Source organism: Apteryx rowi, unplaced genomic scaffold (assembly GCF_003343035.1).
Source record: "Apteryx rowi isolate R43461 unplaced genomic scaffold, aptRow1 scaffold_50, whole genome shotgun sequence".
Lineage (NCBI taxonomy): Eukaryota > Metazoa > Chordata > Aves > Apterygiformes > Apterygidae > Apteryx > Apteryx rowi.
The window spans coordinates 2,039,877-2,055,349 of record NW_020450761.1 but is presented as its reverse complement, the minus strand read 5'-3'; the positions used below and the strand labels follow the sequence as shown (position 1 = coordinate 2,055,349).

Below are 15,473 nucleotides of genomic sequence, written 5' to 3'. Positions count from 1 at the left end.
GTAGTCCCATAAGTACGTTAGATGTCTACCTTACATTTTTCACAGGTACCTTCAGGTAAAACTGGAGGTAATAAATAGCTAGAGGACACTGTGAAGCTACTGACACTTTTTTATGTAGTGATGTTTTCAGAATTTAATTTTTAATGCCATTAAAATATTGCATTACTTTTAAATTACTTCAGGGATGGGGAATGAGTTGRTATATTTAGAGTAAAAGGGAAAGAAAGCAGTGCATTACATATAATCTCTGTCTGGCTTTCATATTGCTCACATATGCCACCGTTGAAAAAAATTTTAAAAGAGTTTAAACATGCTATGTGAAGGGATCTGAACTGAATCAGTGAAACAACAAATTATAAAGAAACGGTGCAGCAATCTGTTAAAAAAAAGAGCAACTGTCCTTACTCACTAGTATGATTTGAATTCAGATTTTCAGAATACGTTCACAAAGCACAAATGGCCTACCCATTTCTCCAACAAGGAAAACATTTAAAGATGGATACAGTACTAACAGGAAGCAATGTCAAAGGTTTAAAAGTTCCTATTCCAAAAAATCATGCATATGAAAAATAAGCTGTCTATTCCGTCAGACCAACTTTGCAACACCCATTCTTTCTTTGGGTAGTGTCTTACTCCACAGTTATTGCCAGAAGTCTGAATGAAACAGCACCAGGTACCAAGGCGCTAGGTACATGGAGTCAATAGCACCTACTGGGACACCAGAAGCAATTACACTGGTTTCTAGGCAATCACTGCAGTGGCCAAACTGCCCTTTGAGACTGCAGCAGGAAGCCCAGACGTCATCCTTCCACAACTAAGAGGTGAGCATGAGAAGGGGAATTTTTACTGAGACAGGATAAGTTAGATTGTAGCTGTGGAGGATAAGATGACATAGGACGTGGCTTCAAGTCATGCTCACTCCGGCCTATGGGCTGGGTGCTGCACTCCTTGAACTGCAACAACAGGTTTCCTCCCCCTCTCGTGGGCTGGACGAACCTATTCCATCTGGGCAACCTGGTTCCATGACTCAATGGAAGACTGTGTTTTTTTGTTATTTCTGACAGGTTAGTTTGCCATTAACCCGCTCTGCTGCTCTGTAATCAATAGACACAACTCAAAGGAAGCAGCGAGAACCTGCGGCTAAGGACAAGAGGGAACAAGGCCACCTTTTCCAGGGACACACTGCAGTTCCACCAAATCCAATGTAACATGAGACCACGGCACTGGTAGTTGTAAGGTTGCCTCCATGTACATACATAGCATACATCTAAACGGGCTTCCAGCCAGACTTGCAGCTTCGCACTCCTGTGCTGGGTGTCTGAGGGTTGCCCGGGCTCTACACGTTTGAGCAGAGGGTCTTAGCTGGCACGAACCCCACAAGGCACAGTTCCTACCTTCAGCCCCTCTGCTGCACTCTTCCACTCTCAACTACCCATATAGAAAGACAGTTAAGGAGACAGTAATAGTCCACTCCTGATTTCTACAAGGGCTTCACTTTGTCAACGCAAAGCGCAGAGTGGATGGCCTTTTCTTCAAGCAGTGAAGGAAGGCACAGATAGGTAAGAGCAGCTCATGTGGGTTGGGCTGCATCAGTGTGACCTCTAAGACAACCTAAATATCAGTTTAGATGTAGAAAAGGGACCTACTCTGGTTACCATTTCTGATTACCCTCAGTGGGAACTGGTACTGTACCAGGGGACAATGAAGGAATGGGAATTTGCTTTTTCTTAAATACAAAGAGTAACCCATACAAAAGCAATATATTTACTGCCTGCTGGCACTAGTGTACAGAGTGTAATCAAAACAATAAGTAGTAATAACATTGCTAAAAGTGGCAGCAAAGGGATAACATACTGTAAATTAATTGAAAAGAAAACAAAGGTAAGAGCAGGAAGACATCTACTACAACTGTGAGAATAAAAGTTGATCAACCCCTCTGGTATGCTTCTAAGATTTAGAAACTGGTATAATTGGGAGAATTTCCTTTGTCTCAATTACTTGTACAATCGCAATGTACCACCAGTTTTGGAGGGGTAGGTGTTTAGTTTTTGGAACTACATAAATTAATTGCTTTCTATTATTTATTGTTACAACTGTTGCGTCTATAAATTTTTTGCTTGGTGTACAGTTCTGGTGGTCAGCCACAAAACGGTTTTCATAGCCTACTGGATGGGAAAGGGAAGGTTATCTGGATTTGGCTGGTTGAAAAGGACTTCAAATTCAACCCTAAATATCCGTGTAAGTGTACAGGGGGAGCCTGTACAATTACTTCTGCTTCAGAGGACTGGTGTGCATGCATGTCCAGAACCGGGGATTGAAGAGGGCTGGGTAGGACTAAGCCATTTGTTTCGTCAGAGAGAAAATCTTTGCAGAAAAAATTAAAACCTCTGCTCCGGGACACGTAACAGCAAAGTTCCCCTGCTCCTCCAGGAGAAACCTGGAACCAACACCACTGAGGAGCTTCATCCACCACTCCCAAGCCACAGTCCTATCCCTCCGGCAGAAACCAGCCACAGGCAGCTTTGAAAAAGCTGTGAGAGAAGTGGCTGCTGGATTCTGGAGAGGTAAGGCAGTAAGACTGCTCATTTTTTGTGCTTTTCTAGAAGTAGAGCTATGGACTAGATTTGGTTTCTAGCTGTAATCTCTTCCCTCCCTGGATAACTTCTGGTTTCTCTCAAAGCCAGAATCTGGGCATGGCTTTTTGTTTTGGTTTGTGTACATTTTTGTTGAAATCTTGCTCCTCGCAGCATAGATATGTGGTAAGAATGCACACTATATGAAGAAAACCTTGTCACAAAAGGCGTGTTGTGCAAAACTTTAGTGAACTGAACTCCTAACTATGAAAATTCCTTAGACCTGTCTATCATGTAACCAGTAATAACTTCTGTTAAGGAAAATCATTTTCCCAGAGCTGAAAAGCAATAGGCTGCTACTCAAGCTCCAAAACATTTGTTTGTAATCCTAATTCAGTGAGTATCATGCTGTTTAAAATAGAATGACTAAATATCTTTTTTTTTTTTAAATAGTGTAGTGAATTGTCTTTAATTTCTCCCTGAAAGACAATCACATTCAGATGTTCCTTGGCACCAATTAGTTTCAATGCAGCCACTTCAAAGGCATTTCTTTTTCAAATAGCACGGTATGTTATATAAAGTTATATGGCTATTTGAAAGGGAATGCACGTAGTGCATTATGGTGAGGGTTGAGAATACTACTGGGATACTTAGCAGTAAGTGCTAAATCACAGTTCAGTGAGGTCACATAATCAAATTCCAGATTACCCCTTTTATTATGTTCAGCTAATAAATCTTTGGAAACTAGAGTCTGACAAGCTCATCACAGCATTTTAACATTTCAGTCGTGCGTGTAGAATATATATACATATAAAATCTTACAAATGTTAAAAAAAAAAAAGGCAGCAGCAAGTCCACAATAAGAACTGAAGAAATAGTAGTCTTAATGCCAGATGCCACCAGACTGAAAAGTTACGCTGAAAGATATGCCTCCATTTTTAATTTGAACTTTCTCAACTGAAGTAGAGTAGTATATCATTTAGTTCCAGTGAACAGATTTGCCTATCAGAAGTTTCACTGCATTATGGATGGGACAACGTTAAATATGTTATCATTGCAGTTCCACGGGTCACTGGCATAGGCATAAGCCAAGACCATACAGTTAAGATTATTGCAATGTAGCTATTGGTCATGCAGCTAGCTCTACAGTAACTAACAGCATGTAATACTTAAATGACTTGGTTTCATTATTGCAAACAAAACTCAAGAACCCGTTCCCATATAGAGAAAATCCGAGCAAAACTCTGCACCATTCCACAAGGCTGTTAATTGAACTTTCTTCCACAGGGATTCAAAAGGAGGAGGGGTTAAGAGAACTCACTGATATAGCAACATGGTTGAATGCAAACCTCTACAGCTGCGGAAGACTTACCATCGTCCAGGTACATCTGGTCCAATTCCTCAGGTTCTCGCTTGATCATTACAGGAATAGGGGCCAAATTATGATTACTTTCCTCATGCAACTCTGGCAATGACAGTGGCTGGTTTGTTGGAGACTCATTTCTGTGAACCTTCGGCAGTTGCTGCTGCTGTTGACCCATTATGGATGAGTGAGTTGGACTGCAGGACTGCAAATAGGTTGGCTCTTGGGTAACAGATGGAACTGGAGAAGAGGGACTGTTGGGATAGAGTGTTTGTTGGTAACCAAGGGGACAGCTACTGCTCAGATGTTGACTCACCTGCGGCTGCAGCATGATGTGAGATGATTGCTCGGGAGAGCTTGGGTGCACAACTATAGACCTTGGCACTTCCTGTATGGTGGGGACACCTCCAGCAGGCTGCTGAAGTCCAAGGTGGCCGTGGCCCGGGTTGGGGATGCACTTGTAAGGAGAAGAGGAAAGGTCATGCAGCTTGGGGCTTGCGTTGGGAGAAGGTGACATCACAGCGTTTCTCTGCTGACAGGAGGCGAAGCCAGCCACAAGGCACGAACCAGGATCGGGGGGCATCATGATCTGTTGGCTGTAGTATGGTTTAGAGAGAGGGCTTAAGCTTTGGTTCATTGGTCCACAGGTTTGAGCAGGCTCATAGTCATCTGTGGGTTCTGTTTTTATAATTGGAACTGTTAAAAGAAAAAAGTTTTAAATAAACATGAGTTGCATATTGGTATGATCAAGTTGGCTTGTGGCTAGGATACCCTTTGCAAAACAAACAACGTCTTGAATAAGACTCTGTGTGTCTTTTGCCTAGTTCTCCCACCCTATAAAAAAAAAATGAATGAGTCATCAGCACAAGAAAGTCACAGCTGGTTCTAATATTGAAAAGGACTATTTTCTTTGGACTCTCCTCCAGCACTAATGTGCTATAAAAATCTATTTGCAAATAGCTGTGCTTCAGTAGAAGCCTTGGACCCAAGGGCTCCATGGATTTGTAGTAATCAAAGCAAGAATTTTAACTTGGATACTACTGGATTTCTACGGCTACTGATGGCCCATTTGATAAATGCTTGCGTTCGATAAACTCGAGCATAATAAGGTAGAGATGGGGCTTTCAGAGTTCAGTGAAAGTAAAATGGCAAAGATAAATGACAAACTACTATGAACAAGAAGTTTTCAATTACAAGGGTTTTTTTTGAAAGAGTAGGATTTGATTTACTTGTTTTTACATGATTGTGTTTAATCTTACTAACCAGCCAATAGGTGTAAAATATGCAGCAAGTTGCATCCAGCTCTCAGTGATTCCAAGCTGGATCCAAACTGCCAATGCCAGCTCCTAAAAAATGTTAACTCAATCTCTGCCTACCACAAAAGAATGGCTCCTATTCTAGACCTCTGCTTCCTCCACCCATTGTCCCAAAGGAGATCCTAAGTGACCTGTCAAGCCGGGTCTGTAAATGCTACCAGTTCATGAACACAATGACTGTCTAGTAGCATCAGCTCAGTTATGAAAAATGTGACTTTCTTTCTCAAATCAGAGAAGAGGGCCTTCCTCAAATAAAAGCACCTTTTTCACATCAGCGTTCTCTCTCAGATCAGAGGGAGGTGACTTTCCTGCTTCTCCCACAGCACATGCAGTTCACAGGTATACGACACCCACTTTCTGTATCAGGAAAATTATAAATAGCAGGGCTAAGCCAGTCAGCAGATGTATTTTTTCTAGCCAGGTGCAACTGTAATGCATAGAGCAATTGAGTTTGAATGCATGGTAGAGTTTATCTTCTTTCCCAAAAAAAGGTCCACAGGAACAGCCACAGCTTGAAAGCACTGTTGGAAACTTATGGTGATATCAGAGAATTTCTGTTAGAATATAAAAATAACTGACCTGTTACAGCACAAAGTTATTAATAAAACATAGTTAGACAACTCAGCTCAGAGCACATGCGTTTCTGCCTGCATTTATATTTGCAAATGTGTGTTCTACGAACACCCTCAAACATGCTCAAGCCGTTTACTGTTATGTTTGTGCATGAGTCTTTTGAACCCCTAAAAATGCACGTGTGTGCATGCGTGCATATAAAATCTCTTTTAACACTCACAGATTTTGCTGCTGGTGAGTGCACTTCACTACCCTTGTTTTACAGCACCCAGCCTCTTGTTAACTTTGCTCCTTTTATGTTCTTTTAAATATAGATGCTTGCAACACTTGCTTTAAGATTTCTAGCACTCCTAGTAAAAACATGTCTCTATATATGTAACAGATGCACAGGTGCTGCTCAAGATGAATGTACTAAGGATAATGGACTGTCATTGGATTCCTCATAATCTTATTTTCACCTGCTCATGTGCTGCACGCTAGTTAGCATGGCTACTAATGCAGTTGGTTGCAGAAAAGCAGATTCCAGGTTCAGTGACAGCTTTATAAAACCAATATCACACCCTTTATGAAAATACAAGACCAAAGAAACGCACCTAGATAAACATAGCAGCTCAGACATTGTAAGAAAAAACCTTTAACAAGTTCCTGAGCTAGCAAATATTCTCACATGTTTTATATTAGGATCACTGTACTAGCACTAACCACAGCACAGCTGGAAATATGATGGTTGTTGAACACTGAATTTTCCCAATATATCACTGTTATAGAAACACCTGTGCTAAATAATTCCAAGCTCAACCACTGGCAATTCAGTTCCAGTAAACCGTGGGTTGTCTTACTTGTTATAACCTGAGGTAGGCTTATTGCCCTGGTGGCACGCAGGCTGGAGGCAGGAAGCTTTAAGGAAGATACATTCCTGATCTCAGGCTGATCTCTCTTTGTAGCCCTTCTATGGCACTTCTTTCCTACTTGGTTTACCAGCCACTTTTTTGTCCCGTCCCTTTGAAATTTTTCTTTATAAAAGCAATGCCATCAGTGGTCTATTTGGAGGTCAGATTGGTGGCCACAAACATTGGGAATCTGTAAATTAAGTTTCTGTTTGCCACTGCATTAAAATACAGCTGTGGCAACAAATTGAGGATAACCAGCAAGTCCCACTCTGTACCAGGTGAAGGACCAGACACGAGAGGGACGACCCCAGGCATGTCAGGCAAGGACTCTCTTGGATGTGGTGACAGCAATCAAGGACATTCTTGACTACCCTCTACAGCAAATTCGGAGTTCAGAGGCAAAACAGAGGCTGGTGTTAATCACAGGAATCAGTCAGGGTAACTCAAGATAGCCTGTGCTCTGATGGTGGGCTGGTAGCAAGAGGGGGAAACAAAAAGGAGGAATATGAGATTAAGCAGTACCTCCATTTTATGTGACATCAATTTATACCATCCCCTTGCATTGCTCTGAACTGATACTCCTGAGTCTCAGGCATTTCATGTGATGGCAAACAAAGTGTTTCCAAGTGAACAGATGCTATCTGCACTTAAGGTTTAAACTCGTTCAACTGAATTGTGTCCATTACTTTTCTCAGTGTGGTTTTCTGGTGTAATAAAAAGGTCTCCTTTTGCTAAATATCACATACGCTGTTTGTGCGCTAATCTCATTGCTAGGATGTAGGTATTTCCCTGAAATATAGAAAAAGTATGAATGCTGAAATTGCAAAGGGATTTGTATCTGATTTTTCAGGGCCTTGCAGTTTGTATAGTCACTTAACACTGCAAAGAGTGAATGTATGGATCCTACCAAGTTGGGATGACAGCCATTCACTCCAGTTTAAACAAGTGTAAATGTCTTCACAGTGTACCAGTTTGGAGAACGAGGCTCTGTAGGATTTTTTTTTTCCTGGAGAAATCATTACTAATGACCCAGATGACTTGGAATCAAACCTGCAAAGCTGAGTATGTCAGCAGAAATGCTGACATGAACATTTCACTTTCTGACCAGACTTCAGCTTTAGTATTTTTCGGGAATAACTATACTACTTGACTTGCAGAAGACAGATATGCCACAAATTGCTACATTATGCCAGATAACAGTTTATTTATGACACTCTACCCAGTATCTGCCCCTCTCCAGCCTATATAACTTCACCAAATGGAATAACAAAGGCCCAAAATATTTGCCAATGCTGATACTTTTCAAATGGAACTCAAATGAGCTGTGGGTTTGACTTTTTGGTCATTTAGAAAGGATTTTGTGTCCAAAGTTGATGTAAAACATCTTATGTTCTTTTTTTAAAAAAAAACAAAAAAAGCAGTATTTTACACTCACTTTGCAAATGACTGCACAGAGCCCAAGGCAGGAGCTCTGCATATTTCAAGGCAAACCTTCTGAAACCAATGCAAAACCACTTTATTTTGGCACAGCCTGCTTCTGTATCACCATGCACTGGCTCCCCACTTACCATCACAGCATCTATGGCACTACTCAAATGAGCTAAAATACTTGCTCTGCATGTAATACAGCTACCAGGTTCCTGATGCACCTTGTCCCCTTCCTCACTGCCCTTCTTTGGGCCAAGATCCTCAGCTAGGACAAACAGCGTTAACTGATTTACAGCACCTAAGGATATGGACCTTGGGGCCCATCTGCATTATCAAACCATTTGCTTCTAGGCAGGGATCTAGTGAGTTCCTTCAGAGTAGTCATGGAAGATCACCAGCCAGTAACGGATTAACGTTACTATTTACCGATTGACTCACGTTAGATTAACTTCCAACCTTCGAAAACCTGAGGCCAGAAAAGGGGTTTTCATTCTCAGATACATCCCTGTAGAGGCACAACAAGCTAATTGCCATAAAGCCTATCCACTTTCACTGTCATTCACTTGCAGAAGTGAGTATTTTACACAGGGAGATGCAATGTGATATACAGAATACAGTTAATTTTCTCTGGATTAATATTTATCAGAGAACAGTATTAACCTGGCTGACTTCTAGCTCAAATATTTAAAATCAGCCATCATCTTAAATGATTTTGTGAAAAACTGCCAGCTCAAAGAGACACTCCTAGTCACAAAGCAGGCTTAGACTGGCAAACAACAGAAAAGCCCTACAGCTGTTCAGAATCTGCAAGCACTTTTAGCATAAACTGGACTATTTTTTAAATTTAACAGAGCCACATCAAATGGTAATACACATTCTGTCTTAGAGCTGCTCTGTGGTGGTGAGATAACACTCAGTTTTGCGGACTCTCAGCTGACTCGAATGAAAAATTATAACCGAATTTGCCATACACTGAGATTTGCCAATAATAAATTAGAGCAATGAAGTCAGAGTTTGTGAAATTGTAAATACAGAAGACAATGCATGATTTTTACATAGGCTCAGAAGTAATATTACTCATTAGGAGACCTTGCACTACTGGAGGATCAGGCCCTTCCTATAAACAGGAAAAACGAACGCAAGTTCGGTAGTACAGTGAATTTGTAAATGCTTGCTATTTCACAATGCATTAGGGTGGCCAACAGATGATCTCCAATTGTCCTCAATTCCAAATACTAAAATGTGACACCACTCAAAGTTCCAAATTAGCCTGATAAGCAACTTAATCTGCGCTAATTGGTTTTAAATGGTTTGACGACATCTCCTTAGGCTCTGGCCTGGTGTCGTTATGTCATCTAATTTAATATGAAGTCCTGAGAGCCATGTGCTGGCAGCAGCCCTAGCTATAAATCACAGCTACCTCCAATTCTTGCTCAGAGACTAGTCCTATGACATCATACCAAGTCACTGGGCCGCAGACAATGGCCCTCTGTGCGGACCAGAGCGCGGGAGAAACATTGCAGCCAGTTCTGTGAGCCTGAGTTTAAATGAAAGACCTTGCTAGCAGGTAAAACGTTAACATATCAAGCCTTGAAGAAAAACAATAAATCACGCACATTCAGTAGAGGCAGTCAGAAAGTGCTTAAGTATAAATTATACATATTTCTTGACAATTCTAACAAGTCTGTTTGCTTTTACACTTTAGCAAGCCAGATGGGTTTTTAAACCTTTCTTTTTTTTGGTGCTATTAAAATATGTGAACTGAAAAGATATAATCATATAAATTATACAGATGTTTATCCTGATTAACATTAAACTAACAAATTCACATTTCCACATAGTATTATCAATGCAGACATTTATGGCACTAAAATATATTTATTTTGCCCTTAGTTTGATTGAAGCTATCAAACAAAATAGCCACCTTTCATGGTGCAGACTATGATGTAGTTCTCTGGCACCAGTGCACATATTTTGGTTAGCATATGAAAATCAAAACACTACTTTTTTCATCATGTACACACACACGCACATTTCTTCAACTTCTGGAATAAATGTCTCATAATTGGTAAAGAATTTAGGATGAGACTTCCAAGGAGAGCTGAGGAATTAGATGGCCGAATCTCCATTACTGAGTTGAGCTCCTAAATGCCATTTGTGCCCTTGAAAACCTTCCCTGTACAACAGTTTTGAGCCAAATAGCACACCCTCTTTACCAAGAACCAGATGTTCCTTCAGAAACTGAAATTCTCTGTTTTGCCACATCAGAGCAGCAGTATCCGGGCAAAACTTTCTCAAACACCCTGCCAATGTATCTCCATCCCCAGGTTACAAAGGACTCGTAATCTCCGTGACCAAGGGACAGGCACTCATCACTAAAGGGGCCCTTTGAGATGTGGGCCACAAACTGGGTATTTTTTTAACTGGGCACCAACTCAAATCAAAATGTTTTTTTAAAGGTCAAGCTACTATCAGATCATTGCTTCTCGGTTAATAGTATCAGAGCACAGATGACTCAGAAACAAAGGGAATCACAAGCTATCAAGAAGCTGTAGGCAGCATACATGTAAAGCAGCAGCTTCTATCTACATAAGCATTTGAGCTCATTCACCCTCTCCTGCTAGAGTGTGAACAGAGCCATCCGACAGACTTTTAACTAACTATTGCTGTAGTATCCTGGTGAGATAGAGAACTACACTACTCACCACACTGCGGAGACCTAGGCCTCTGAGGAGGCGTACAGGGATTGAGGGATGCACGGCCACGCAGGCTATTTTGTCTGGTATCTCAAGCTCCTGCTAGCGCGTCAACACCTCATACTTCTCTGGAAAATAGTGGGCCAACCTACAGTTCTGTTACTATCATTGGGCATATGTGAGCTGGATGTCCTATCTTACCCTGCTTAGCCAAAGAGGCATTTTTAATGAGGTAGAATGAAGACTTTGGAACTTTTACCATTAAAATATATCTATTCTATAAAATGCACATTCTTCTACCTAACACAAGAAAGAAGAGGGGAAAATCCCTTAAAGGGATTGTTTTGGGAAATGAGAAAGAAGGAAATTTTTTTTAGTATGCATTGTTCATTCAGTCTCCTTTGTCAGCACTGTGGCTGCCCTCTGCACCTCAAGTGGGGCCAAGCAAGTAGAGGAGGACCAAAGTCCCTCGCCACCAAGGCATTTGTGGAGCCAGGTGGGAAGGGGCTGGCCACCCCCAACGGTAACCAGGGTGTTCGCAGGCTGTCCGGCTGCCCCCACCTCAGCGCTGCCTCAGGGGGCTCACAGAACTGCTGGCCACTTCCACAGAAAGAGCAAATGCCGCTTTCCAAGCTGTTTCTCTTGATCAATAGGAGGGGTACATACCTCCAACACACGCCTGCCTGCACTTTCTGTTTTTGTGTGTATATAATTTTATGGAATTGGGCACATATGTATGATTTTGTATAAGAATAGCATCTAGGTGGATGGGAGCCTTGCACATACATCTTAGTCTATAATCTCAGACAGTGCCATTATCTGATTAGATTCCAGGTAACTCAGTTACTAAATGCTTTTCAACAGCTGTTAAACCATTAGGTTATTCAACATATATTTATAAGACAACAAAAGATTATATATGGTAGCTTGGTTGGGGAGGAGAGGAAGGTAGACTAAGGGCATTTGGTTTGTGTGTTGGTACAGAAGACAAGATACGCATGATATTTCTTTGAACCGAAAAGGGGAAATTTTTTAAAAGACTTGATTCTTCTTCTACCGTAAGACCTTATTAAATCTTACAATGCTGAAAAGGATAAATTAAGTCAAATTATTTTTTTCTCCTCTAAGGGAAATGCTAGACCTGTGAAACAAATTACAGCTGTGCTTGCTTTTTTTTTTTTTTTTTTTTAAACAAAACACCTGTTTTCAAATCTTTGGTCTCCTTGCCTGTATGAAGCAGTTGCAGTCAAAGATAACATGGCCTGAGCTGTTGGAACACGGCTTGAAACCCAGGAGTTCACACTAGAGGCCTGACTGAACCAGATTAGTCTTAAAAATGGTATTTCTCTCACCAGAATTTCTTGAGATCATATCTCTTTGTGGCAAATATTCCTTCCTGACGCAGGAGAAGGCTGATTCAGCTTAGCAAGGAATAAAAACTAACACCAGCAACTTCCATTGAGAGTATGCCTCCTGATGCGAATTCCTGCTCTTCTGCCCTAGGCCCACTGGGGCTGCTCTGCCATCCTTCCCACCGTGTAACACCCTGCTTCATGAGCTGTCTCAAGCTGGAGGTTTGACCATGCACATCCAGGCTGCATTTGCCGTGACTTTCTACGTCATTTCAGTCAGATGTGCCAAAACTCACAGGGGTGAGCTCTTTTCAGCTTGTCACTAGAGCACAACATTACCCCAGCAGCACTGACGTTACTCTCGCTTTCCTAACGAGGAGACGGGGACGGTAAAACAAAGGCTGTGGGCAGAGACCCCAAAGGGCAGCAACGTGGGGGCGGCCAGCATTTATGCAGCCTCTTGTCCCCAGGCAGCGGCGCGCGGTCCGGGTGGGAAGCGCTGACGGGTACCAAACAATACTTACTGTGGAGGTCCTGCCCCGAGGCTATACTCACAGTAGAGTATTTCCAGTCATGCTGACTGAGGAATTAACTGGTTCACAAAATTCACTTTGTATACTATAAACATTTATACACTCTCAGGTGTATCGCATACTCTCACCCCCCCAGGTTCTCTTTCTCTCCCAGGATTTGGTGGCCGGCACCAGTCTGCAGTAGGGCAATGCTGCCGCGGCTTGCTCAGCGAAGGTCTCACTGGCCCATCAATGGTTTCCTTCTGCCCTGCCAGTACTTTTCTCCCAGTCCCTCAGCAGCTGCAGGCAGTCCACGCAGAGCTCCCCAGCCGGAGACCTGGCTCCCTCCCAATGCACCATTTCCACCCTCTTTGCAGAACGTTTTGAACCCTGCTGCTCTTGGTCATCTCAGCCCCAACAGGCTCCTTCTCCTCAGAGACTGATGCAGTCCCTCCTGCAGCCAGCGAAACGCATCCTCTCCTGTGTATTTTATCTAGAGCAACCACCAGAACAACATCCCCTTTAGGATCAATCACAGGGCTAGATTAATTATGATGATCAGCTGCTTGAGGAGAACAAAAATAAACATCTCCTGTAATTCAGCCCATGTAATTCTATATCTCTTTCTCCCTTACAGAAGTTTTACCTTTTGGCTTTTAAGCTAATTGGAAGGTTCTAAAGCCCAACCTTGCTAACATATGCACGTGAAGTCATTGGGATGCAAGGGAAGCAGTCCTAGAAAAGCCAATCCAGAGGGATTCAGGGATCAAAACTACAGGCTGGATTTCATCCTCTGAACGGGGGTATTTGAAATGGGAGGTACTGCCAAAATGTAAGTTTATATGCTGGAAGTTAACTATTATTGGTGATCGTTGCTGCTACAAGGGGGCCTGCTGGTCAGATGTATCCAGGGTCTTCTACCTAGTACAAGTCCACCTCTGCTATAAGAGACACCTCACACCAGGTAGTGCTCCTTCTTAGTCTTCTAAAGGAAGATGGGGCACTGCATGGCGAAGCAAAGTTCACCTCTAATTAAAGATCAGATGGGGCTAGCTAGGCTCTGGCTGGTGGCTAAAACAGGTTGTCACTGGGACAAAGTGTGGGCAATTCTGGTGGGGACTAAACAACTAGGAGAAGAAGCCCTCAACAGCACAATGCTGGAGAAAAAGGGGACAAACGTGAGCGTCTCCTCTGCTGTCACGACAGATCCCACTCCACTGCTGGAATGGGAGCAGAAGGGCTGATGGGCCCTGATGGCGATGATGAATTTAGGGATCCTGCTAAATAGAGACAGGACTCTGACACAATCTCGCCTGCTTTTTGTTACCCTGTTAAATGACAAAAGTATCAGCCACCTAGCAGCCAAAATGAAATAAACTGTAACAGTACATAGTGTAAAACCCAGCAACCATGATTCATATTTTCATCTAAAAAAAAATAAATAATGCCCCTGCAGCCAACCCTCCTTCCTCTGTGTTGTTCTGCCCTGGGTTGCGCAGCCTTTATCATGCCCCCAGCTGCAATCCCGCTGCTTCCTGGCTCGCCGCAGCCAACGGGAGTGTTTCCAGCAGACCTGAGGCTTTAGGCCTGACTCTCAGTTGTGCTTGGCCCTCTTTCACACTGCCCTGCCAACGCAGCAATGACTTAAAACAGGTCTCCGAGTAATGCACACCTACTGACGTAGGTGCCCACTTCCCCAGCTCTGCGAGGGGGCTGCAAGCTGCTCCCGAGGCGCTCCACGCTGCCACTTCCCTTTTCCGCCTGGCTCTCTCGGGGGCAGGCGCTCGCTGCTCACGAGCACTAGGCACCCGCGTCCCCAGCGGCCCCCCACGCTGCTGGCCTGCCCATTGCTCTGCTCCCTACCCCTTCCCCACCGCCTCCTGCAGCGCCCGGCGCTTTCGCCTGTCTCATCATTCGAGTCCAGGGCGGAACAGTTCCTCCTCGCAATGATTATATTACATATGTTGCATTTTGGCCTCATTTCCCCCGTTCCTCCCCCAACTGTTCCCGTCTTATGAGCGTTTTGCAGACACAGTTAGGTTACAATAATTTTGCCAGCCTCAAACACAAAAATTCCACAAATATCCCGAGTTTCAAGGTGTCAGGAGATCAGTAAAAGCAGCGCTTGTGTCACATTAGAGTGGCAATGCTCTGCATCCTCATTTTATTGTTTTCTACTAATGTGACCAATGTAGCATTTTAACTTAGAAAGTGAGCTGTGGGCGGAAGAGGTGAGGTGAAACAGAGGCACGGCGGCTGAATGTAATCACTAGAAAACTGCTGATTGCACTCATCTATAGCACAGTCAAGAGATAATTTTAGAGCGAAGGCAGGAAGTTAATGCTGACAAAAACGTGCAGTGGGCACCGCTCACCATTTTCAGAAGCACACTAAGCACTTTCTTTGCTTTCGTACTGCTGTGCTGTAAACAATAATAAGGTACTAGTAACCACAGGGCAGGTTTTCAGACAGTTTAGTACCCAGGTTTTGAAGGAACTCCGTTCCTGCTGAGCCACTTGTCCAAATGGCCAGACTTTCAGAAGAGCTCAGCACCTTGGGGGCTTATGTTGGTACCTGCGCAAAGACATTTCAAAAAAGCTGGCTACACAGATGAAGGTTGCGCACTTGAAAATCTGGCCCTACAGATGGCAAAACGCATGTCTCAAAGTGAAAACAAAAGTTCCCAGCACATCAACGCCATTTTAATAAATACTAACAGCAGTGAAACGATCTTTTAATAATGCTTTAAAAATTAAAAAGCCTGACAGAA

At 42.9% G+C, this 15,473-nt stretch overlaps 1 protein-coding gene across 3 annotated transcripts in view; it reads right to left on the bottom strand.

Moving 5' to 3' along the window:
* The window catches only part of NFATC1 (nuclear factor of activated T cells 1), a 117,443-nt gene that overhangs the window by 30,978 nt on the left and 70,992 nt on the right, over positions 1-15,473 (bottom strand). Inside the window, exons 9-10 of one of the 3 annotated variants that reach the window (XM_026079786.1) lie at positions 4,253-4,632; positions 4,016-4,176 (exon numbers count right to left, since the gene is read on the bottom strand). In XM_026079786.1, coding sequence (XP_025935571.1) covers positions 4,114-4,176; positions 4,253-4,632 — 443 coding nt within the window. In that variant the 3' untranslated portion in view covers positions 4,016-4,113. Of the gene's footprint in view, positions 1-3,945; positions 4,633-15,473 lie in introns of those variants that run through there. The other 2 variants (XM_026079785.1, XM_026079787.1) reach the window with 2 other exon arrangements.